At 33.1% G+C, this 23521-nt stretch overlaps 8 protein-coding genes across 10 annotated transcripts; 3 read left to right on the forward strand and 5 right to left on the reverse strand.

The window, feature by feature from the left end:
* Positions 1-131: 131 nt before the first annotated feature.
* On the reverse strand, positions 132-2484 carry LOC117610508 (tektin-3). Its single transcript, XM_034338010.2, has 9 exons — positions 2326-2484; positions 2103-2257; positions 1766-2017; positions 1445-1677; positions 1249-1358; positions 1020-1168; positions 718-940; positions 491-645; positions 132-411 (listed from the first exon to the last, which is right to left on the reverse strand). The coding sequence occupies exons 1-9, from the start codon at positions 2356-2358 to the stop codon at positions 201-203; spliced, it is 1521 nt and encodes a 506-aa protein (XP_034193901.1). The 5' UTR covers positions 2359-2484; the 3' UTR covers positions 132-200.
* Positions 2485-2543: 59 nt separating this feature from the next.
* Positions 2544-4670, forward strand: LOC117610509 (uncharacterized). The gene is made up of 3 exons (XM_034338011.2): positions 2544-2907; positions 2993-3352; positions 3423-4670. The coding sequence occupies exons 1-3, from the start codon at positions 2638-2640 to the stop codon at positions 3984-3986; spliced, it is 1194 nt and encodes a 397-aa protein (XP_034193902.1). The 5' UTR covers positions 2544-2637; the 3' UTR covers positions 3987-4670.
* On the reverse strand, positions 4658-7498 carry LOC117610507 (heparanase). Of its 2 annotated transcripts, XM_034338008.2 has the most exons (8): positions 7276-7369; positions 7138-7181; positions 6769-6902; positions 6215-6522; positions 5893-6142; positions 5465-5824; positions 4942-5380; positions 4658-4865 (listed from the first exon to the last, which is right to left on the reverse strand). In XM_034338008.2, exons 3-8 carry the CDS (start codon positions 6833-6835, stop codon positions 4703-4705), a joined length of 1587 nt encoding a protein of 528 aa, XP_034193899.2. In that variant the 5' UTR covers positions 6836-6902; positions 7138-7181; positions 7276-7369; the 3' UTR covers positions 4658-4702. The 2 variants fall into 2 exon arrangements, with proteins under 2 accessions (XP_034193899.2, XP_034193900.2); XM_034338009.2 differs by lacking the exon at positions 7138-7181 and having other exon boundaries at positions 7276-7498.
* A 425-nt stretch (positions 7499-7923) lies between these two features.
* Positions 7924-12038, reverse strand: Brd8 (Bromodomain containing 8). Its single transcript, XM_034338000.2, has 3 exons — positions 11898-12038; positions 8515-11594; positions 7924-8420 (listed from the first exon to the last, which is right to left on the reverse strand). Exons 1-3 carry the CDS (start codon positions 11914-11916, stop codon positions 8244-8246), a joined length of 3276 nt encoding a protein of 1091 aa, XP_034193891.2. The 5' UTR covers positions 11917-12038; the 3' UTR covers positions 7924-8243.
* Positions 12039-12768: 730 nt separating this feature from the next.
* LOC117610510 (tetraspanin-33) lies at positions 12769-17258 on the forward strand. The gene is made up of 5 exons (XM_034338012.2): positions 12769-12911; positions 13045-13248; positions 13319-13492; positions 13575-13706; positions 13787-17258. Exons 1-5 carry the CDS (start codon positions 12822-12824, stop codon positions 14021-14023), a joined length of 837 nt encoding a protein of 278 aa, XP_034193903.1. The 5' UTR covers positions 12769-12821; the 3' UTR covers positions 14024-17258.
* On the reverse strand, positions 14999-16283 carry LOC117610511 (AN1-type zinc finger protein 1). Its single transcript, XM_034338013.2, has 2 exons — positions 15858-16283; positions 14999-15787 (listed from the first exon to the last, which is right to left on the reverse strand). The coding sequence occupies exons 1-2, from the start codon at positions 16281-16283 to the stop codon at positions 15407-15409; spliced, it is 807 nt and encodes a 268-aa protein (XP_034193904.1). The 3' UTR covers positions 14999-15406.
* LOC143305834 (anaphase-promoting complex subunit 13) lies at positions 16361-16604 on the reverse strand. The gene has a single exon (XM_076690969.1). It carries the CDS (start codon positions 16602-16604, stop codon positions 16368-16370), a length of 237 nt encoding a protein of 78 aa, XP_076547084.1. The 3' UTR covers positions 16361-16367.
* On the forward strand, positions 17042-21126 carry LOC117610506 (kinesin-like protein KIF9). 2 transcript variants are annotated; one of them, XM_076690967.1, is made up of 14 exons: positions 17042-17174; positions 17324-17475; positions 17549-17700; positions 17818-17911; positions 17999-18175; positions 18266-18451; positions 18575-18792; positions 18885-19238; positions 19305-19404; positions 19467-19563; positions 19666-19790; positions 19874-20008; positions 20077-20475; positions 20538-21126. In XM_076690967.1, the coding sequence occupies exons 1-14, from the start codon at positions 17093-17095 to the stop codon at positions 20583-20585; spliced, it is 2319 nt and encodes a 772-aa protein (XP_076547082.1). In that variant the 5' UTR covers positions 17042-17092; the 3' UTR covers positions 20586-21126. The 2 variants fall into 2 exon arrangements, with proteins under 2 accessions (XP_076547082.1, XP_034193897.1); XM_034338006.2 differs by having other exon boundaries at positions 19642-19790; positions 20538-20699.
* The last annotated feature ends 2395 nt before the right edge of the window (positions 21127-23521 follow it).

The following is a 23521-nucleotide window of genomic DNA, read 5'->3' on the forward strand; positions in this document are numbered from 1 at the left end:
TTTATAATTTCCTTAATAAAAATACCTTTGTGTACTATTAAATTGCTATACAAAAATGTTAATGCAAAGAAAATATTTTTATTAAATTTTTATAAAATTGATTAAATAATTAAAAGTATTATGCAAAACAGACAACACCATGCAAACAAAAAATTAATAAAAAAATATAAGTACTTCACGTTTCAATAAGTACGTGTAATTTAAAACTTTATAACCGATGCAATTGGATAACTTCTTCGCATACCCATACATTTTTCTCTATCAATAAACAATGCATCAACTTTAGATTTTAAATCGGTTTCTAAATTGGATCTGGTACGTAAAAGTTGTTGATGTTGTGCTTCGAATCTCTGCAGTTTTAAATTCATGTCGTTTATCATAAAATTTATGGTTTCAACTTCCTCGACCATTCTACAACATTAGGAAAACACATATAGTTTTAGTGTCTGCGTGTATGTTCGCGCTGTAATGCAAATTTCTTTAACGATACCTAATCTGTGCGTAATCTTTACACAGCTCTGCTTCGGGTCGATGCGTTCGACTCTCTAGACGCGTGTGTGCAACTTTTAGCGCCGAACTTTTGTCAGCAATAGCTTTTTGTATTAATTGCAAATTTTTTTCAATTTCAAAGATTTCTTGTTGAGTCTATAGCCAAAAGAAGTACGATTTAAATTCGGCTACCATGTACATATAAGATTTAAATATTATTGTGATTACTTTGTGCAAATGTATTTGTAATTTCTCTTTAGCTTCCAGCATTTCTGCAGCTCTTCTGGCCAAAGCATTATTCGTATTACCCCATGCTTCCCACATTTCATGTCCAACCGCATCTATTGCGATTTCAATGTCACTTCGTAATTGATTTGATTTTGACCTTTCTGCTTGTGATTTTTTTACTACACTATTGGAGGCTTCCATCCAAGATTCAGCTTCTGTAACGCTTAAAATAAAATTTAATAATTTAACATTTAAATCACGATCATAAACTACAATTTACCGCTATAAATCATATTGTTTACCTAGGATCATATTTTTCAATACCACCATAATATTTCAATCCGCGACTGTAGTTGTTCATCTGGTGACACGTAATATCAATACCAAGCGCAGATTCTTTATTTCTTATGTCAATTTCTAATTGATTTTGTACTGCCCTACTATTTGTAAGCTGAATTGAAAATGAAGGAAGCCTTCTAAGAGTGTAAATAGTACTGAACACTCAATGTACAATTATGGTTTCAAACCTACTTGATTAATGCATTTAGCAGTGAAATGTTCTAATTTATTTTGACAATTTCTAACTACTTCCACTTCTTTTAGAAGAGCATCTTCAGCTTGGTCGTGTACCAAGTCAGAACCTGTTTACATTTCCAAAAGTATCAACTTTAAATATCTACTGACAATATTTACTAATTTTTTAATACAGAAAACAAGTAAAATAAACCTGTCCTCGCTTCACGATAATATAGACATTCTTGCGCTATGTGCAATTGACCCTCTAAACTTTGTATTGCAGTTTGTAAACCTCGACGACATTCTTGCATCTTTATATTTTCCATTATTAATCGTTCTAATTCTGCAGCTACCTCGTTTCTCCAAAATGTAGTATCTGTAATTCTTTCTCCCAATTTACGACCAGTTTCGGTTTGACCGTTTTGTACTTTCTCATCGGCTTCTCTGTAGATATAATAATGTACTTTAATATACATATAAATTGTCGTTGTTGTTCAATACTTGGCATGTATGTACATATTAGCAAATTTACCGCATCATCCGAATGGTGTCCTGTCGCAAATTTTCAGAAAAGTTTCTATTGCTATCCGATTCATTGTAAAGCCTAAGCTGATTTTGCACCCATTCGTATGGACCGTATCTTGTATAGAGTGCAGCTCGTGCTCCGTGTGCAGGATTTCGATCAAAACCGGTCACTAGATTTGGAAATCGCAATGGTTCTGTAGCCATACCATTCGGCGTGTAACAAGTATTGCTAAGTAAGTTTGTCATCGGCTGTGCAGGTCTAAAGAAGGAAAAAGATTTCAAAGTAAACTTTGATACAAATAGTTTGAAACAAGTATTTTTAAAAGTTAAAAATAATTCCTTACAAAGGAGCTGCTTCTACCGTTTCATATCCTAAAGTAGGTCGCCAAGGATGTGGTTTCGGAGTTTTATAAAATTCTCCAACTCTGATTGAAATTGGTGGACCAGCAATTTGTTCCATACAAGGTAATACACCTACTGTACTCCATGGTTGGAGTTGCTAACGAAACAATAATAAATTAATATAATTATTTTATTTGTCATTTAAATTCACAGGGTTATACAAACCGAATACATAACAGTTTCTTTCTTCGCTTCCATTTTGGTGTCTCACAATCATTCAAATACTATTTTAAAATATATGTATTTAGCATCGACAACAATTTTATGTGTATTAAAATTTCATTTAGGTAGTTAAATATTTAATTTTACAAAGCAAATTGATGCAATTCAAAATGGATGTTAGTTTAAAATCCGGAAACAAAATTGTCACGTGACGTCTGTCATATGATTCTAAGTCAGGTGCTCCGTTGCTTTCTGCTCGATAGTGGACGATCAGTACCTATCTGACTCGCCCAAATCAGTTTAGTTAAAAGCATCATGACAGGGTTTCGTTGTGTTTTCAATTATGTTCTTATATTACTTGTTACGTATCAAATTTCACCATTATACGCCGATAATGCGGTACCTGTACTATTATGGGGTGGTTCCGTTAATTCGGATTTACCAACAACCGCAGTGAACCCGTTTTTAAAAACTACCAGCAAAGAATTCGATTCGTTTTTACGTAAAACATTAGAAAATCTTCCTCCTGTTCTTCTTTATGTAAAAGATAATTTGTGCGTCGAAGATTTAGTAAAACACAAACAGGTTATTATAGCATATATTGACAACTTTTAGGTTATATTTATTTACTTGTATATTTAATAATTAATCAATTATTTTACCATTTCAGCATCTTCAAAAAATTGTTGCCACTGATTCGTTACATTATTATCCTGCAGTTGAGAAAGCAGTGAATACTGTTGAAGATTTATCTTCTTATAATCAGACTTACAATGATTACATAGATTCTGTATCCGATGGACAGTTGTTGATTATGCCAATTAACAATTTAGATGTTATCCCAGAGACGTACAAGACAATAAAAGATTCCAGTCCTAATTTGATAGCTCTTCTCACAGGAAAGTCATGTAATTATAGACGTTCGGAGCGAGTAAAAAGAGCTGATACTTCTGCCAATGATACTTCTGATCCTTTTCTTGTTTCATCAGGCAGAGTATTATTGTATTCTAGTCGAGCTCTATCGGTGAAGGTAAATTTAAAAATTATGTTTTTAATATTATAATTATGGTTTTTATATGAACGTAATATATGTGTTTTAGCTTCCTGACCAAACAAAATACATAGATCTTCCTCTCAGATATACATCTTCCGAAAACACAGATCCACAGACATCTTCGTATAATTTAATTTTGAAATTCAATGGAACTGGTCAGCCTATATTTAAACATGAGCTTACTTTTATGTTTGAAGTTAAAACTGCAGGATATTATACACTTAAAACAATTAAATACATGTTATATCCAAGTACAAATAATATCGACAGTGAACAAAATCTAACAACAAAGACAGATATTGTATTTCCATTCAACTTTTCTTATCACTGTTCAGATACAATTATCTTTCGCAATAATTCTACTGTACTAAATATTACAAACTTTCAAGTACAACTTGATGCAGCAGTAATCGTTAATAATACCAGAGCATTTGATGATGCATATGATTGTGTTGGTTTCACTACAATTCCAATTTGGACAGGAATATTTGTTACTGCCATATTAGCTCTGATTATGATTTGGGCTCTCACTATGATTCTAGATATTCGTACTATGGATAGATTTGATGATCCTAAAGGTAAAACAATCACCATTTCAGCTCAGGAATGATATAATAATATCAAGTTTGTAGAAATCTTATGTAAATATATACTATAAATAGTTGTGACTTAATAAATTGTCTAATATGTTATCAGTTTCATATTGATAACTTATATAATGTTCATCAAAACTAATTAAAAACATTGTAAAATTTATTTTGATTTAAAAATAATATTTCATTGTTAGAAGATAAATTAAATCATTCCGCTTACCTAACATTGCATACTTTGTTTCAGTATTTGCATATTTTTTGTACATGGTATTACTTTTTTCACATAATGTTTGTAACAAGATATAGTTTATAATTTGTAAGTATATTTTGTTTTACAACAATGAAAGACACACTACTGGAAAGAGCATAAAGTTTATGGGGGAAAAAAAAAAATATGTCACCATGTGATATTCTCTGCATAGTATATTATGTAATCACCGTAACGAATTATATACATTAAATGCTGTGAATGTAGTCATTTACATATACATATATATATATATATATTTATAATATACGTATAAACTCAAACACACACACACACATATATATGTATAAAATGTTTCAACAGGTTTTTTAATATTTTTAAATTCTTTTATTAGTCATTTTTCGTTCTTTGGTGAAAGATTATAAAAATATGTTTTATGAAGATATATTATCAATGTTTAATAAATAGAAAAATGTCTGATATAAAAAAAAAAGCATATAAGCGAATGGATTCATTGTACATTACCTATACATTACATGCTGAAAATTTTGTATCGTGTATTACAATGAATACCATAGAATAAGGGGGTAAAGTAATTGCTTGTGCAAGTTCCAATATGATTGGTCTAAAGGGTGGTAAATTTCCATTAGGTTGTAATTGTAATATTTTTCCATTCATTTTTATATCTCTAAAAATAAATGGGATAAAATAAAGTGTCTTACATAATTTATTATTATTAAATAATATTAAATAATTATCATTACCTTGACTGTAGCTTGTCTGAAGTAAGCGCATATAAAAATGCTTTGGCATTTTTATGAAGTACAGGAATTCCTTGAATGGTAATACGAATAGGAATTTCATCTATATTTATTCCATATATTGTAATTGCTGGAGCTTTACTGATCAATGCTTTTTCAGGAGTACAATGTGCATAAAGTCGTACACGATCAAAATTGTCCGTTGCTAATTCTAAAACCTTGTTTGATACAAACTGCTTATAAACTATGCTAAGCCACCAATCAGGATTTGGTTGAAGATCAGGTCCAATCATAGCATAATCTCCACCAAACAATGATTGTCTGGTAACAACATTCAATCCTGCATTAGCACTGTATCCCAATTTATCAAGCCATAGAAAGCCAGCTACAAATCTATCCGATAATCCTGGAGCACCTCCACCATAAGCTGTACTAGTTTCAGCTACAAGTAACGTGATATTTTTATTTCCCTACTTTTTTATACAAAAGATATTTACATCATACATAGAAATACAAAATTACATACATAACCACATTGAGATATTTTTTCCTGACAATTGAATTGCTTTCTTCATAGATTCAATTTGTTGCGACAAATAATTAAAGGTTGAAACATTTAGAAAATCAATTATCCTAGCTTCCCTTCCATTAAGGTAATATTGATGCCAAGTAACATAATTTACACTGTCTTTATCATTTTCCAAAAATATTTCTGCATAATGCTCTCCCCTGAAATTGGGTTCCCCTACATGATTTATTTCTGGACCCACAAGAAGACTTTCATCGTATCCTGCTTCATTTAACAGTTTCCTTAATTGATAATAATCATTTGCAAGTTGAATTGCAGTAACAGTTCTATTGAATACATGATGAAAAGAATTGGGTTCTGAAATGATATATAAAATACAATTAAAAACTTAGTAAATAAGGCATAATTATGAAATGAAATTGTACCATTTCCTAATTGCCAATCCAACTTCATATTTTTATCTTTAGCAAATGAGATTATACTCTTAGCATTAGTACTATCCCAGGAATTATTTGGATTTCTAATTAATACATTCAGATCAAAGATCATTCGCAACTTTGACCTTATTGCAAAGTTGTACAAATTTTCGAAATGTATGTTATTGATCGTGAAATTACTTATATCTTGATCATCCACTGCGCTAATTATTTGTTCCGAAGTTATTTCTGTTGTTGTCTAGTCGAATAACTTTCATACATTAGTATTTAATTAATGAATAATCTATCAATATTATATTCATATACCAACCTGATTAAAAAATAAGCAATCCGCGGATGTACCACCTATTCGAACGTAAGCAGGTGCAAGATGCCGAGCTAAATTAATAAATTTTTCATTTACAATGGGAAGTCTTTTCATATCACGAAGTTGAGATGTATCAATTCCAAACGACAAAAACTTGTCTGATACTGTACGTATAAGTGGGCGTTCTGCATTTAAGTAAAATACATATTGAGCATCAACTGTTTCATTTATTGTATTATTTAAGTTCCAGGCTGATAATATTAAAAATATTATACAAAAGCCCATTAGAATCAAACCAAAAATGGTTGATCCTGAAATTGAAAAATAGATTATATTGTACATGTTTGAAATTCAAATTTCAAATGTTTTGATATGCGCTGTAAAAGATACAATATGGCTGTAATATTAATGCACCGCCATACCTATATATGTATATGAGTACTTTTACGTGCCGGTAATGTTAATTCTAAATATACGTGTTCATAAAAGCAAATTAAATGTTTCTATTTTAGAAAACGTGTTAAAGTATCATTAGTTAATTTAATTAAATAACTTACGAATTCGAATTTCATTCAGCTTATCATACTGATGTTTAAATCGATCATTTGGTATGAGGTAGCTCATGATTTCAGAACTTTTTCAGGCTGTTTAAATTCTTCAAAATATCTTGCGAAATACCCTTACTTGATTCCTAACAGAAAACAGATATGCTTAGCAAATACCTATGAAATTTCCAGGTATAACAAGCATTAACAATAGATAGACGTAAATTCATATCAGAGTCAAATGCACTTTCAAAATGAAACTTCAAACTTTTCACATTATGAATAAATACTTTTAAGATATCAATTAGAAAAGAAGTTTCGTTTTTTTGTCCATATTTTTCTTTTTACAACTTTATGACTAGATTGTTTTAGTTGCTTTACTTTAATCCGACTCGTAAGTTTATTATATCTTTCCGGCTCGTAAACTGCAATAATTAAAATTACATATCTGATTTATAATTGTAATGTTACTATTTAAAATATTCGTTAATAAACTAATATATATAAATAGATACGTACCTCCTGATGAGATTTCTTCAGATATTGAATTTAAACTAGAACTTGATGACTGAAATAGCGAAGAACGACTTTTGTGTACTGCAATACGATTACGATGAGATAAAGTGTACCGACGTTTCTGTTTTTTATTTAATTGTTGCGTTGATTCGGAACCACTTAATTCATCTTCACCCCAAAACGGACGATCAGTATCGTCCGATATCGACGACATTGGTATTGACTTAAATGTTAACTTGTTAAAAGAAAAAAATATTATAAATATGATTTTAATAGAAACAACTTACAACTTTTTCAGAACTTCCCAATGTAAAGTATGGTTTATCTCTGACATTTGATTGATTTAATGATCTAACTGATATAGTATAAGGTAATTGGTTTTGATAACCTTCATCATCTTCGGAACTTTGTGTCATTTTTCGTGTATCACCACTAGCGTAATAACCCATTATGAATTTAACTTGAATAGCTACAAAATATTACATAGAAGTTCCTGTTTATTTGTATTAGATTCACTATACTGGTCAATTTCTTTTATATATATTTTCCATGTTCAAAAGTTAAATGCTTGTAAGAGCCATTTGGAATAAATGGTAGGTTTTTTTTTTTTATATATAATGGCAGAACACTTGTTATTAAGAATTTATTTTTATGTAAAATTTTGACAGTCTTACATCTTAAAAGAATGTGTAACAAATCACTGTTTGTTTGTTCATTGTACATTTATTATGTTGTCACAGTAATGTGTTAAAGAAAGAAATTTGAAGTTAAAATTTGTGTATGCATTTTCTACTGTTATGAGAAAATTACTGAATTTTTGGTTCTTTTATACAACTTAAATATCTTTTATGTTCAGCATTGTCCTTCAATACCAACAGGATAGATTTATCCTTTCTTTCACTCTTCCAATAAAGTTCTCATGAACTTTAATATATCACATTTTATGTATATGTATGCACAGACCAAAGAGCTTAATCATTTTCTGATTTTCTACGTTTTTTTGAGCGTGGACTGTCAGTATCATGCGGACTTGGTGTAATGTGACTTCTTTTTCTTTTAATACTAGTTTCACTGGCTTCGCTACTGCTACTTGCTGCAGTTCTTGTTTCTCTTCTAAGTGTTCCCTCTCCTGTAACTTGCACTAATATCTATGCAAAAAAAAAAAGGAAAAAAAAAGTGAATATAATAGAATACTTACTATAAATAATAATTGTACATTAAACATGTACTTAAAATTTTTACCTGCATGTGTTGTAAACATTCTTCTTGCATCGAAACTGCCATTTTATAAATAAATGTATCATGTTTATTATACATGATAGCATTTTGAAACATTAACATAACATCACGTTGAAAATGCATCGTAGATCTGATAGTGCCATTGTCAATATTTTTCTTAATAGTTGATAAATCCATGGGTCTAAAGATAACTGAATGATATCCAGGTGCTTGGTCTTCTGTGATAGGTCTTAAAAATACAGATGCATACTTGTGTGTAGCAAGTCTATTATAAACTAACATGACTGCTTTCTTCCATGCTCTATAGTCTGCACCTTCACCTGTTCCTTCATTTTCAGGTTCACTGTCAATAGAAACATTCTGTTTTTTAGAATAAGTTTTCATGGCACGTCCTCCGCTCAACTTGCTTAGCGATGATTCTTCTTCGTCTAATTCAACAGTGTCTTCTCCAACGCTTGTTATAGATTCTGGTTCCTTTTTTATGCGTTCGCTATCCACATTTTTTTTATCTTCTTTTTCTTCCTTTACCTGAATTTCTTCTCTTTTTACTTCCAACATAAGGGTAGGCTCCAATTGAATTTTAGATTCTTCTTCTACTTTAGGTTCTTCAAGTATAGTTTCTTCTTGTTTAATATTGGAAACATCAGGTTCAAGTTTAACAGATTCTGCAGATTCTTGTTTTGAGGTCTCTAATTCTTCTGGAGATACCAACTGAGTAGAATCTTCTACAACTGCTGTTTCTTCAATCTCTTCTTCTTTAATTTCTATATCTTGTAGTATAGAACTTGTTGTATCTTCTGAAGAATCTTTTGTATCTTCTTTCTTGAATTCTTCTGTATAAAATTCTAAAGCTTCTTCTGTTTGTTCTTCTTGAGATTTTTCTGGCGACTCTTCACTTACTTCTATAATAGTTTTCTCTTTTACTACAATTATAGGTTCCTCTTTAAATGATTCAATTGATTCTGTACTTTCTACAGTGTTCTCTATAATGTGTTCTTCTGTTACTTTTTTCTTGTCATCTGAACTATGCGTACTTTCATCATCTTCTAAAATTAAACTAATATCTTGCGACTTTTCGGTATCTTCAGTGCTGGGAAGATCATTTGTTACCTCGGATGAAACGCTAACAACTTCAGCTGATGGCACATCTTGCTGTTCACCTGTAATTTTAGCAAGATGCATTTCCAACTGATCTAATTCCATGTTACCTTTATTTTCTAGCTCTTCAGAAGATTCTCTTTGTAGTTTGGTACGAGGTGATCCCTTAGACTCTTGTATAATCAGTTCTGTTTCTTCTTCTTCTTCTTCTTCTTCTTCTTCGTCGTCTTCTTCTTCTGCTTCTTCTTCTTCTTCTTCGTCGTCTTCTTCTTCTTCTTCTTCTTCTTCATCTTCATCTTCGTCTTCTTCTATTTCATCTTCTCCTACATCATCCATCATCTCTTTTATAGGTGTTTTTGAATCACTTTCTTCAGCTTCCACATTTGAAGTCGTATCCATGGTATCAAATCCATCAACCATTTGTTTCTCTTTTAATGTAGTATCTTTGCTGTTTTCACCATCGTGAGCCTCTAGTTCAGAAACAAGTTCTTCGTTTAATCTTTCGTCGCATGTGCTCTCCTCGGATTTTACTTCTTCAGATGGATTTGTTATAGTTTCAGATATTTCAGCTGCAAGAATTTTAGGTTCTTGTGGTTCAATAGCAACTGTACCTATAATTTCTGCAATATTTGATGTACTAGAATCAATTTCTTCAATAGCCATTTCACTTTCTGGTGAATTAGAAAGCGATACAACTTCATCTACATCTCTAGGCTCTGGTCTCTCTGTTACTACTGGTACTTCGTGAATTTGAGGTACAGTAATGGTATTTATTGTAGTTGCAGCTGTATCTAATGTTTGTGGACTTCCAGTTATTTCTTCTTTTATCAGTTCTTCTATATCTCCAATGATTTCATTAATTTCATCTTTATCTATTACATCTGCCATTATATCTTTACGTATTACATCATCTATATGATCTATTATCTGTACCATACTTTCTGTGACTGGAATATTTGATGCATTAATTGTAAGTGCCTGGGCAGACACAGGTGCTTCATTTTGAACTGTTATTTGATGAACTGATTGCGGTTGAAGATTTTGAATTTCAGGAGGCACATTTTGTTGAGATACAATGGTAGAAGCTGATTGTAAATTAGGTAGAGGACCACGTTGTGCATTAGCAGGCATTTCTAACAACATAGATAAGGTTGGCGCACCAACTGATGGTCGTTCCGGTGGTACATTTGAAATTGCAGAAGAAACCAATTGATGCAATTGGGGTGATACATTTTGTGTTAGTTGAGAATTTGGTACTTTAGGACTAGAGCCAAGTAAACTCGTAATTGTAGGAGAGCTTACTTGCCCTGTGGTAGTTGAAGTTTGAATTTGTGTTGTTGGACTCGGAGATTTTAATAAACTTGTCAACAATGGTGACCTTCCTCCTCTACTTTTCTTTTCATCCTCATCTACCGTTTCTGTTGTTTCTTGAATTTCTACTGTATGTTCTGTAGATTTACGCTGATTCATGACAGATACTCCTTGCTGTAAATTTAATTCCTGTTTCTGTTGTCTCTTTGCTAACCATGCAGAATGTGCTCTTGCTTTTTGTTCTTGTTCCCGTTCTTCTTGTTCAATAGCAAGCCACATTTTTTGTAATTTGTCTTCCGTTACTGCTCCAGATTTTAACATGTTTATTTCAGCTTTAAGCTGGTGATATTCATCCCTTTGAAAAGCTAATATTTGTCCTAATTCTGCTATTCTTTCTTGTGTTAATCTCCTAACTATTGATTCACCTGTTGTTTCTCCGCTTTCTCTTTTTTTTCTCTTAGGAGTATCTGCATTTTCCAACAAATGTGCATACTGAATTGCACAAGATTTTTGAGAAAACCAATCAGGTGGTCTTAATGTTTCTTTTTCAACAAATGCTTTCAGGGATCTTGATACGCTCATCCAATTTTGATCTCCTGACTTTAATACGCTAGAAGCTAAACATAACTGTTCACGGGTACTCCAGGTATCATAAGATCTTTTTAATCTTAATCCTATAAATAAATTGTATAACAATTAGAATGTATTCAAAGAATGTATTGATTATATTAATACTTTCAACTATGTACCAATTTATTGTTTACATTGTATAGGTTAGAAAATGTTGTTGACTAATATATGCATAAAAACATAAATGGTAGAATACAATAATACTAGTTATTAAAATAATACATTTATAATGTTACGTTACTGTATATTATACTTTATATAAATTTAAAAGGTATACACCAACATTTAACAATCTTAATCTCTTAACCTCTAAATTACAAACATTAATAAATAAGTGGTAAACTTACTGTCTTGCACCGACGTCATGTTTTCAACGAAAAATTTTATTTGTTTCTTAATGTATATCCACAGAAATATAAAACAAATTCACTGTTACAAATTTGTTTATAATTTTTTACGTTGGAGCTACCAAATACCAGTGACTACAGATACTATATAGAACATGGTAGAAGACTTGAGAAGACTGGACATGCCTTTGTTCTCAAAGGGTCGTGAATTTGTGCCTGGAGAACGAACGCCATCTGCTTTATCCTAATATAAAAATCACCCTACAAAGCGCCATTCTGGGTAGAAATACCCCGCTTATAAAAATCAGAAATACTTCGTACTGCAACAGTCTAACGCACTTTGATGATAATAACAGATTGCTTTGATATAAAAAACAATACTCCATTACTCGTTGTCAGTCAGTGTCTCGAGCTCAGCCTTGGCTGATCTCATCTGGGGGTGTCTGGGACTTCCTAAATCATGACCCCTCGAAAACAAAGGTACATACATACATACATACTTACATATGTCCAATCTTCTACATCTGTAGTCACTGCAAATACACATGCATATATACACTCATACACTCTATAGAAACACGGAATGTACATGGACAGCTGATTTCAAACTTGGAACCAGTGACTACAATCACTGTTGGAACTGAGGAATACGAGAAACAGAAATGTAATGGCGGATACAAAGTAAACTGTCAAAGTATGGTGTATTATACTGCCGTTTTAATTCATATGCTATCGAACATAATTTGTCGACGATTAAATGAAGAGAGGATGAATATGCGTTGAGTACATGAAACTATTTGATTAGTAATGCAATTGCTATAACTTGTGTGTATATATATATAATTGAAAGTGCAGATTTCTTGTGTTAATTGTATATAAGTAAATATACCATTTAACATCTTCCAAAATTGCTTTTACTTTACAATGATGAACAATCGGAGACGGACAAACAATTTTACTTATGTTAGTTCATGTGTAAAATACATGATATTTCTGCTCAATTTTATTTTTTGGGTAAGCGAATATTTTGTGATTCTAATCTGTAATTTTTATCTATATTATTATTGTTATAATTAGAAGATAAGTTAGAAGATGAGCGTATAACTAATAAGAAGTTGTTCTAAATAAGTTAATGTTATTTATACAGTTGTTTGGTGGTCTTCTAATCGGAGTGGGTTTATATGCATTTGTGGACAAGTGGCAAGCAACTGGTTCAGTTAGAGTGGAGAATGTGTACGATGTAGTGCTAAATATTTCACTTGTAATGGTTATAGCAGGAGGAGTAGTCTTTGTTGTCAGTTTCGCAGGATGTGTTGGAGCATTGCGTGAAAATACATGTCTTCTCAAGTTTGTTAGTATCATGGTTTAAAATATACATTTAGCAGTTCATCAACAAAGTATATAGCAATTGTTTATTACAGTATTCATTGTGTTTACTGGTGTTCTTTCTTCTTGAAATGGGTATAGCAATTGTTGGATTTGTATTCCCACATACACTGCAATCGCTATTGGAAGAATCATTTACAGATAAAATCATACAGACGTATCGTGAGGATCCTGATTTACAAAATTTTATTGATTTTGGGCAACAAGAAGTAAGAAATTATATTAAAAAAATATTTGTTAAAATATTTTTAAGATTAGTAATATTAATTGTATTTCCATTTTCATTAACAGTTTAGATGTTGTGGTTTAAGTCAAGAAGGTTATTTGGACTGGGGAAAAAATGAATACTTTAACTGCTCCAGTCCAAGCGTAGAACACTGTGGTGTACCATTTTCTTGTTGTATTAATGCTACAGACATATCGGTAAGTATTACTTCTATTATAAACAATACTTTTTTAATAATTTAAAAAAAAGAAAATAACTATATCATTTGAATTTGTAGAGTGGTCTTGTGAATATAATGTGTGGTTATAACGTACAAATGTTACCAGTGTCTGAAGCAGGCAAGAAAGTGTGGACTAGTGGTTGCATTGAAATTGTGAGAAGTTGGGCAGAACGTAACTTGTATACAATAGCTGGTATCGCTTTGGGTATAGCTCTTAGCCAATTATTTGTCATTTATCTTGCAAAAACGTTAGAAGGTCAAATTGAATTGCAAAAGTCTCGCTGGCATTCCTGAGCTTGACTTCAGGCCACCTACCGCTACCAGATACATTCCCCTAATAGCAGGCAGGTGGCCAGTGGCCGAACGAGAGGCCAGGATACAGAAACAAATTTAAATGTTCGTATGACATTACTTGTTGTCTTCGCGATCTCTGTATACATACTTTGCATCCTTTCTTTAATTAGATGCGTTCTTTACTTCAAAAATTATTTTCATTTATATTTAGACAAAGGTTAGTTTTTATTTCCTTTCGTGCATGACACTATTTTAGTAATTATTGCCGCTTTTTGTTTCCAATCTATTATACATCGGCATCGACAAATTTTGTCGTTGTTAATATAGGTACTCGTCTATTTTCTTTTTTATATTGTACACAATTCACTAACTTCAGAGCAAGTATCGAAAATTAGATATTGTTCAATCCTTATGATTAATTATACATCAATTTAATTGCACAAACTACTTGCATATAAGGAAACAAATTTTTGATTTGATATTATCAGTTAGATATATATAATGATAAATATATATTCTGGATAAATTGATTCTGTAATAATATACAATGTTTTCATATTTATAATTCGTTTAGAAAATATGTACTTGTATAATATTAAATTTCATATGCTGGCAGTTTTGCATAAGAATTTTGAAGACGTCATTCGCACAGTGTATGTAATAGTACTATAAGTATTAAGAAATTTAAGCCTTTAAATGTCCTACAAAAGACTTATAACAGCATTAAAATAATTTATGGAGTAGCTATGAACTGTAAGAGATTAGTTCTTCTTTACATCAATATTTTCTGTTTTCAGTATATTTATTATACAAACATTTCGATATGTTGTGTATTATTTTCTTATTTAAGTAATAAGAATTTCTTCTTATTATATATTAAAATAACAATTATTTGATATATGAAAATAAATAACCGTATAATTAAAACGCGCACATCTCTGAAATAGTTTAACTTGGAATCTCTTTTGCTATGTATTTATTTTGTTTAGTATTTGTACGATGATATTATAAAAATGTCAATAGGCATATAGTTATTTACGAATCTATATTGTTAATTACTTTATGTTATATTAGTGTAACTCGAGTACATAAGATGAAAAAACGTCCAGTGCCAAAGCCGAAATATCATTTTTATTTGGGAAAAACCTGACAATAATCTGGTATAAATTATTTGTTTATTAAGTGCATATATAATGCATCTGCGGATCTTTTTATCAAGAGTAAATGTAAAACTAACATATGAAACTATCTAGTTTGTAATAAACAAATATTATTCTAAAAATGTGTTCTTACAGCTATCAATAAATTATACATATACAATACTTATAGTATTTAAGCTTAGAATAAGAAGTAAACAGTTAATATTATCTACTATAAACATATTTATTTATATAAAGAAGTATCTAGAACCGTACCATTTGAGTATTCTAAAATAACACTTTGTCCATCAATAATTTCAGAGTTTTCAATTAATTTTTTAAGAGGTGTATCCATTTCATTACAAATTAATGTACCAGTTGAATGATGGAATAGCTGTAACTTATTAACACCTGGTATAGAATTACTATTAGAAATTTTTAATGTATCAGATATTGAATCTATAACTTTTCCATATACCCAGTTTATGTTTACATAAATACCCTTTGATGGTTTTATATGTTTATTAGATACCGTGGTTGGTGGATACACAAGAAAATAACAACGTTCATTTGCTGGTATATTTTTAGGACCAACAGCAGAACCTTTCACACGCATAAGTCGTACCTGTTTAAATAATATTTCAGTTAAATATAAATCATTTTGTATTATAAATTATTTCAATATTTGAACGTACTTTATTGGCCATTGCAACATTTTTAGACTTCTTCAAACTGTTTGAAATTTCTTGATCTACTACAGCTTTTGCTTCTGCAAACTGTTTCTTTGGTATTTGCCATTTTTTTAATTTTGTTGTCTTTTCCTCGTTAGTGTACTCTATGCAACCATGATATCTATGTTGCAAGCAATAATGTTGCTTACATTTAACGCACTGCATTTCAATGGGTGAAGTTTCTTTACAAGATTCATCAGAACATATATAACTTGATACTTTTACTTTATTATGTACAATATTTTCATGAAAATTTGAACAGCTATGAGCACCAACATGAAAATGTTCCTTGCAAAATACATCATGACAATGATCGCATTGAAATGGTAAAAAGTTCAATTGTTTACAATCTTTTATTGAACATCTTTCCCCGATATCTGGAAACTCCATTTTTAATCTGTAATAATGACAATGTAAAAAAACAAATCTTGGTTATATAAGTATTCCGAATACTATAAATAATTACATACTTGTTTAATTATGCGATGGTGTTGGGGAATGTAAATGATTCTCACTGAGAGATCCTAAAGCCAAATTATTCCATTTTTGTTCTAATTCTTTTAACGTCATGTGAGAATCACCATTGTCGCTTTCAGGATCGGGTAATTCTGCTATTGGCACTACAATATCGTCGATAGGTAAGCGTTCTTTGTGCCAAGCTTCATCAATTAAATCTAATAATCGACCGTCTCCACACACTTGACTGTCCATTCCGTAAAAAACTTAACAATAATAATAATAAAAACAGTAATATCACCAAGTAAATGCTCGTGATATCATATCCGGTAGGCCCCCAGTGGCTCGGGGGGAGTAGAATACGGCCACGGTAACCCCTGCCTGTCGTAAGAGGCGACTAAAAGGGGAATGTAAAGGAGCGAGCGAGAACTAAAAGTAATGCAAAAGCGTAAGAGAGTAAATGTAACGGGCAAAGCGAAAGAAAGAATGTACATACTTAAGTAAAAGAGGGATTAGCGTAAGCATAAAGAAGTTTCAAAATTGCGCGGGAGAGTGTTGGCCGTAGTGCCAACCTCCTAGGCGCGTGACCGACAGAGTTCGTTGGGCAAAAAGGGACGGTAAAGTCTCTAAAGAACGCCACCCGGATGCAAAAATGCATCCCATTTTTCCGAACCGGTAAATCATACCCGGTGGTGGGGACACATTCCCCTTCGCTGGTTTAGACCGCCATTTTCCCTGGAAGGATGTCGAGCGTGCTTGAGGGTGACTACCACTGCATACATACATTCTGTTTAACAAAAATTACATTAACAAATCCTGCAAAATGTACGTATAACATATTAAAAAAAGTAGAAAATTATTCGTTAAAAAAAAAAAGAGGAAAAAAGAAAAAAGAAAGAAAAAAATGAACATCTAAGAAAACCCCGTTAAGATCTCTCATAACTTCGCGCAATTATTATTGTAAAAACCTACAGACACGCGTTGCGGAATAGATTTGATGAATTTTTTGAACATGACGAATAACGATGATGCGGATATCAATCAGAAGAACATAAAAATCTTCGTCAGGGTTTTCCCATTCGAGAAGTTGTGTGAATCTTGTGCAAAGATTGACACGGAACGGAAGGTAATGATCCGATGAGTGAAATGATCGAAGAACGTTCTCGTTATTAAATCGAGTATCTTTATTCGTTATTTAGAAAATATACATAAGATGTTTGCAAGAAATGCAATCGAACCGAATCGCCACATCGAAAGAACCATCTTACTGGTGTTTTCAAGTTGATGACATCTTTCACGATTCCTCCCAAGAAGAGGTCTATCGTGTTTCAACGGAAGATCTTGTGCCAAAGTAAAGCTCATATTTAGGGGTTATCACTGTTGAAGACTTCACGGCTGAAGAAGTCTTGAACAGTAGCGAATTATTTTCCGATTAAACAGCAAAAATTGAAGGGATTACAAATTTAAGAATGTTAGATGGAGTAAATTGCATATTAATGGGCTACGGACAAACAGGCTCCGGGAAGAGCTTCACTATTAGCGGTCTGAGAAACAATTGGGAAGTATGATTCTATGAATGGCTCGTTATTTTTTTAATACAGTTCCCTTCAAACACACCTTGAATCGAATGATTACGTTTCTTTTCTCAGCACAGAGGGCTGATTGCACGACTAATATCTCAGATGTTCGCTGAGAAACGACGTAAGAAGAAAAGTAACAAGATACAATATTGTGTGAGTTACGTTGAGTTGCATGGAAGAGAAGCGAAAGACCTGTTAACTTACGACGAAAATAGAGTTAGGATAAATGATAGAGATCCTTTCAAGGTGTTGCCACGATATATTGTACTATTGAAAAAAAGCATTCCGTATGAATTTATTCTGGATAAATAATAAAGATAAAAATAAAAATTGTAGGATATATCTGTGGTAATGGTGGAGAACGCAGAGGAAGCTCTTCGAAAGGTTTTCGAAGGAGAAGTACGAAGATCGAGCGTAAAAGGTTCGACGTATCCTGTGTCCCATTTGGCCACTGCTCTGATCACTTTCCACGTGTCTAATATCAGCTTAATTACATCTTGGGGTACTGTAACCACGGCCAAAGTATGTGTACATACTTCCATCGGTAAACTTTGCATTACTTCCCTAACCTAACCTTTGCAACGTTGTCAATTATCGCGTTTCACCACGATTTAGAGATTTCATTGTTACATCTTGTTTTTATAGATGCATATCGTTGAAATGGCTGGTACAGGAACAGTAGGAAAAAGTAGTAATTGCTGGAAAGCAGCCACAGATGTTGGTATAGCTAATTTAACGAAAACTCAGCTAGAGCAATTTTTCTCGTATCTATCAGCAGGAAGAATATCTGCTAGTACTCTGATACGTTCCAGTAATTTGTTAAAGATCCTGGGCAATGCTTTTTCAGTTTCATCTATAATTCGGTGACTAGAACTAGAATTTACGATTATCGATCAAATTTTATATATGTATGTAATCGTTGATGATTAAATAATTTCTCGTACGTATTAAATAGATTCATATCTCACGTTCGAATCAAGGAAGAGGATTTGAATATCACGTTGTCCACTTTAAAATTGACAGCAAAAATCGCGAAATTCAAATCGGTCAGAGTACGAGAAAACGTGAAACACCAGCCAGATTTATTGTTACACAGACTTCAGGATCAAGTTAACGCTTTGAAGAAGGAATTGATGATAAACGACTTGTTCCTTCAGCAAGAACATCTGATGAATATCTCTGAATCACGAATGGAACAAATCAATCGAAGTGTCGTTAATTTTTTGAACGGCAACATTTCGGATTTCACATTGTTCAGCGTGTCTCAGGCTGAAATATTGTTGAAGAGTATCAAGGATTTATACAACAGGTGTTCATATTCTTCGCTATATGTAGTATAAATTAAGATTCAAGTTTCAAATGATTGAATCGATAGATTAATTGCAAAGGAGCTCGAAGTTGAAAAGTTGAAAGAGACATACGAGAATCTTACGAGAAGTATCACGCAGATTAATGCGTTATCAACATTACCTAAGGTATTTTTATCGTATATTTTATTCGTAAAATTGATTCGCATTAATATATTTAATAAATGAAGGAAAGCATTTTACTTGCCGATGACAAGAAGAGTACACAAGAAATCGAACAGTCTTCAAAAGAAACATACAAAAAAGTCGGAAGTTTAAATGACTCTGGTAAGCTTAATCAATTATGCGTATAAAATAATTGTAAATAGTTTTAATATGGAATACTAAGTACAAAACACAAAGTAGGTATGACTTTGGGTCCTTATACAGAAGAAGGGGAGGTAGAAGAAGAAAATGATGATGATGAAGAAGAAGAAGAAGTTGGTACTAACGAAACGCTGAAAATTCGGAAGAATTCAAGAAAGGATGAAATTCATAAAATTCATGTTTCACAGGTATGAGTACTTACATGGTTTATCATGATGCATCCTGTCTTTTGTTTTTACTTATATCTATATGTATATTATTATTGAAAAAGGTTCGACAAATGTTCGACCGTTTTCTGAAAGAAAAGAAGGAGTATGGAAGAATGAAGGAGAAGTTGGATAGAATTGAGAAAACACTGTTTGTAGTTCGACATAAATTCTCAAACACGATTGAAAAATACTTTCAGGTACAGTGCGATTGATAATGAAATACTTTATTTTGAATTTCTACTAATTTTTTGGTGATTCTTTTTAGGCAAAAAGGAATTTGGAGAACATACAGGATAAATTGAGTAAACATCAGCAAATTCGATACATTATGGAGAGAGAAATTTGTAACGAAAGGAAGCACGAAGTTCCGGAAATTGAAAAGATCATCCATCGAGATGTTCTGTGTCACCAAAAAGTGCTAGTAAATTTAGAGGAAAAAGTCGAACAAGAACAAGAAGAGATTGATAAATTATTTGAGCAACAAGCTGATTTGTGTTCGGAGTTAGAATTAGGGTTTCGTGAATACTGTAAAACAATGGATCTGTTATTATGTCACACCGATAAACCCATGAAAATGTTATTGGCACCTATCGATCAAGAATCCCTGGAAATAATACGACGAAAATTCAACAAGTACCAACGCGGAATGTTTCGCAAGATTGAGGTAAATTTAAATACTTTCATTTATCCCAAGTTATTTCTAATGTAAGAATTTACCGATATTAGGACACGGCAAAATCGACGAAAGTGCATTTCAATTCTAACCGAACGTGAAGGCGTATTAATTATAAACATGATAAAAAATATATAATTTATAGCAATAGATACTGAAGTTTAATGTAGATGTAACAGAATAAATACATTTCAAGCTACATATTTTACTGATATTATAAATCTTATAACGATATTCTATCCTATCTGTGTACAGATTAATTCATTATAAAAGTAACAATGCCAATCAAAAACTGTAATGAAATTTATCAAAGAGTGCATAGAAACTGTAAACTAATTAGTTTTTACGACACTAGCGTCATCTATTCAAAAACGGCGGAAACTCCTCGATAATTTACCGCCTTTGCATTCGAGGACTCGTTATCTACGGGGTCCTTGATACCCCGGATACCATATTGTCGGTATGCAGTGTTGCAGGTGCAACGGGGTCCCTGACACCCCGGATACCATATTGTCGGTATGCATCTACATGAAGCTAGCCGAAAGGAATAATAAAATATGATTATTTTTAATTTTTCTTAGTGTATTACGTTTGTAATTGATCATGAGTCTATTTTTAACGTCTGTAACAAATTAGTTCTTTTGTAATTAGCCATTTTATTTCAATCATGATGTGAACCGAAACTTTTTAGTAATTTTTTATAATAAACAGATTTTCTAATAACTGATAACTGTAATTGATTGGAAATCGATTGTGATTTACAAATGTATCATCTACATTGTTTGTGAGTGAATAATTTCTTAATTATATACAAGTTTGTTTTATAATAAATAATATTATAAAATGTAAATAAATGAGTCGTACCCATCACTACCTCGAACAAGTAAGTTTCACGATTTGTTCGTTTTTAGGTCTTATATTTCGCTAGATCCGGTCGTACCCATCACTATTCCGAACAAGTGAGTTTCACAATTTGTTCGTTTTTAGGTCTTATATTTCGCTACTTGCTTCGGGGTCCCTGAAACCCCAGATACCAAATTGTCGGTATGTAAAGAGAGTCATTGGTGCTTTGGGGTCTCCGAAACCCCACATACCATATTGTCGGTATGTAAAGAGAGTCATTGGTGCTTTGGGGTCTCCGAAACCCCAGATACCTCAATGTCGGTATGTAAAGAGTGTCGTTGGTGCTTTGGGGTCTCCGATACCCCAGGTACGTACGCAAACAGAGTCGTTGGTACTTTGGGGTCTCCGACACCCCAGATGCTATAATCTCGGTATGTAGAGTATCATTTGGGCTTTGGGGTCTCTGAAACCCCTGATACCATATTGTCGGTATGCAAAGAGAGTCATTGGTGCTTTGGGGTCTCCGAAACCCCAGATACCATATTGTCGGTATGTAAAGAGAGTCATTGGTGCTTTGGGGTCTCTGAAACCCCTGGTACCATAATGTCGGTATGCAAAGAGAGTCATTGGTGCTTTGGGGTCTCCGAAACCCCAGACACCAAATTGTCGGTATGTAAAGAGAGTCATTGGTGCTTTGGGGTCTCCGAAACCCCAGATACTATATTGTGGTATGTAAAGAGAATCATTGGTGCTTTGGGGTCTCCGAAACCCCAGATACTATATTGTCGGTAGGTAAAGAGTGTCATTTGGGCTTTGGGGTCTCTGAAACCCCGGATACCATAATGTCGGTATGCAAAGAGAGTCATTGGTGCTTTGGGGTCTCCGAAACCCCAGATACCATATTGTCGGTATGTAAAGAGAGTCATTGGTGCTTTGGGGTCTCCGAAACCCCAGATACTATATTGTCGGTATGTAAAGAGTGTCATTTGGGCTTTGGGGTCTCTGAAACCCCGGATACCATAATGTCGGTATGCAAAGAGAGTCATTGGTGCTTTGGGGTCTCCGAAACCCCAGATACCATATTGTCGGTATGTAAAGAGAGTCATTGGTGCTTTGGGGTCTCCGAAACTCCAGATACCATACTGTCGGTATGTAAAGAGAGTCATTGGTGCTTTGGGGTCTCCGAAACCCCAGATACCATAAGGTCGGTATGCAAAGAGAGTCATTGGTGCTTCGGGGTCCCTGACACCCCGGATAATATCAGGACCGTATGAAGAGGGCACAACCAGTATAAGTTTTTTCCGGAGTTTATTTAATTGACTTCATTTATTGTTTTTTGCTTATTAAATAAGCTCATCAAAGCGGATAATATTTATGATTATATCCCTCTTCTGTAGCTTTACTTTTCCAGTTATTTATATAATTTTATCCCTCATTATAGGCCAAGGCTATCTCAGTAGCTATTACATCCCTGCATTCCTTCGATCGCAGCATTCCTACCATCGCATCATTCCTTCCATCGCAGCATTCCTGCCATCACAGCATTCCTTACATTCTTGTAACCCTGAAATACCCATTTTTTTTTTTTTTTTTTATTTTAACGTGGTGGAAATCTTCAGAAAGACACCTTCAGCCCCCCTGGGGAGGGGCCGGAGGTAGTGTGGGATTTTTACCCACTAAAACCACCACGGTGGCATGCACTAGGGTGGCAGGGAGGGTCGTTTGACCCTCCGTCATGTGCCAAATTCCGCCGAAATCGGGGGCCACACCCGATGCCGGCACTCTCCGGGCCGCGTGCAGTGGAGCCCGGGGCCCCAGCCCCGGACCCCGCGGAATTCCTTTACATCCCTCGTTCCGTTACATCGCTGCATCTCTTACATCCCTGCACTCTATTCATGCCTACATTCCTTTCATCCCTACATTCTTTTTATGCCGTAAATCCGTATCATCCCTACATTCCATACATCGCTTCATACCTTACATCCCTACATTCCTTATATCCCTTCATCCCTTAAATCCCTACATTCTTATCATCCCTACATTCTATCCACCCCTCCATTCCTTCCAACCCTACATTCTTTTCATCCCTACATTCTTATCATCCCTACATTCTATCCACCCCTCCATTCCTTCCAACCCTACATTCTTTTCATCCCTACATTCTTATCATCCCTATATTCCTTTCATCCCTACA

Source organism: Osmia lignaria, chromosome 11 (genome assembly GCF_051020975.1).
Source record: "Osmia lignaria lignaria isolate PbOS001 chromosome 11, iyOsmLign1, whole genome shotgun sequence".
Lineage (NCBI taxonomy): Eukaryota > Metazoa > Arthropoda > Insecta > Hymenoptera > Megachilidae > Osmia > Osmia lignaria.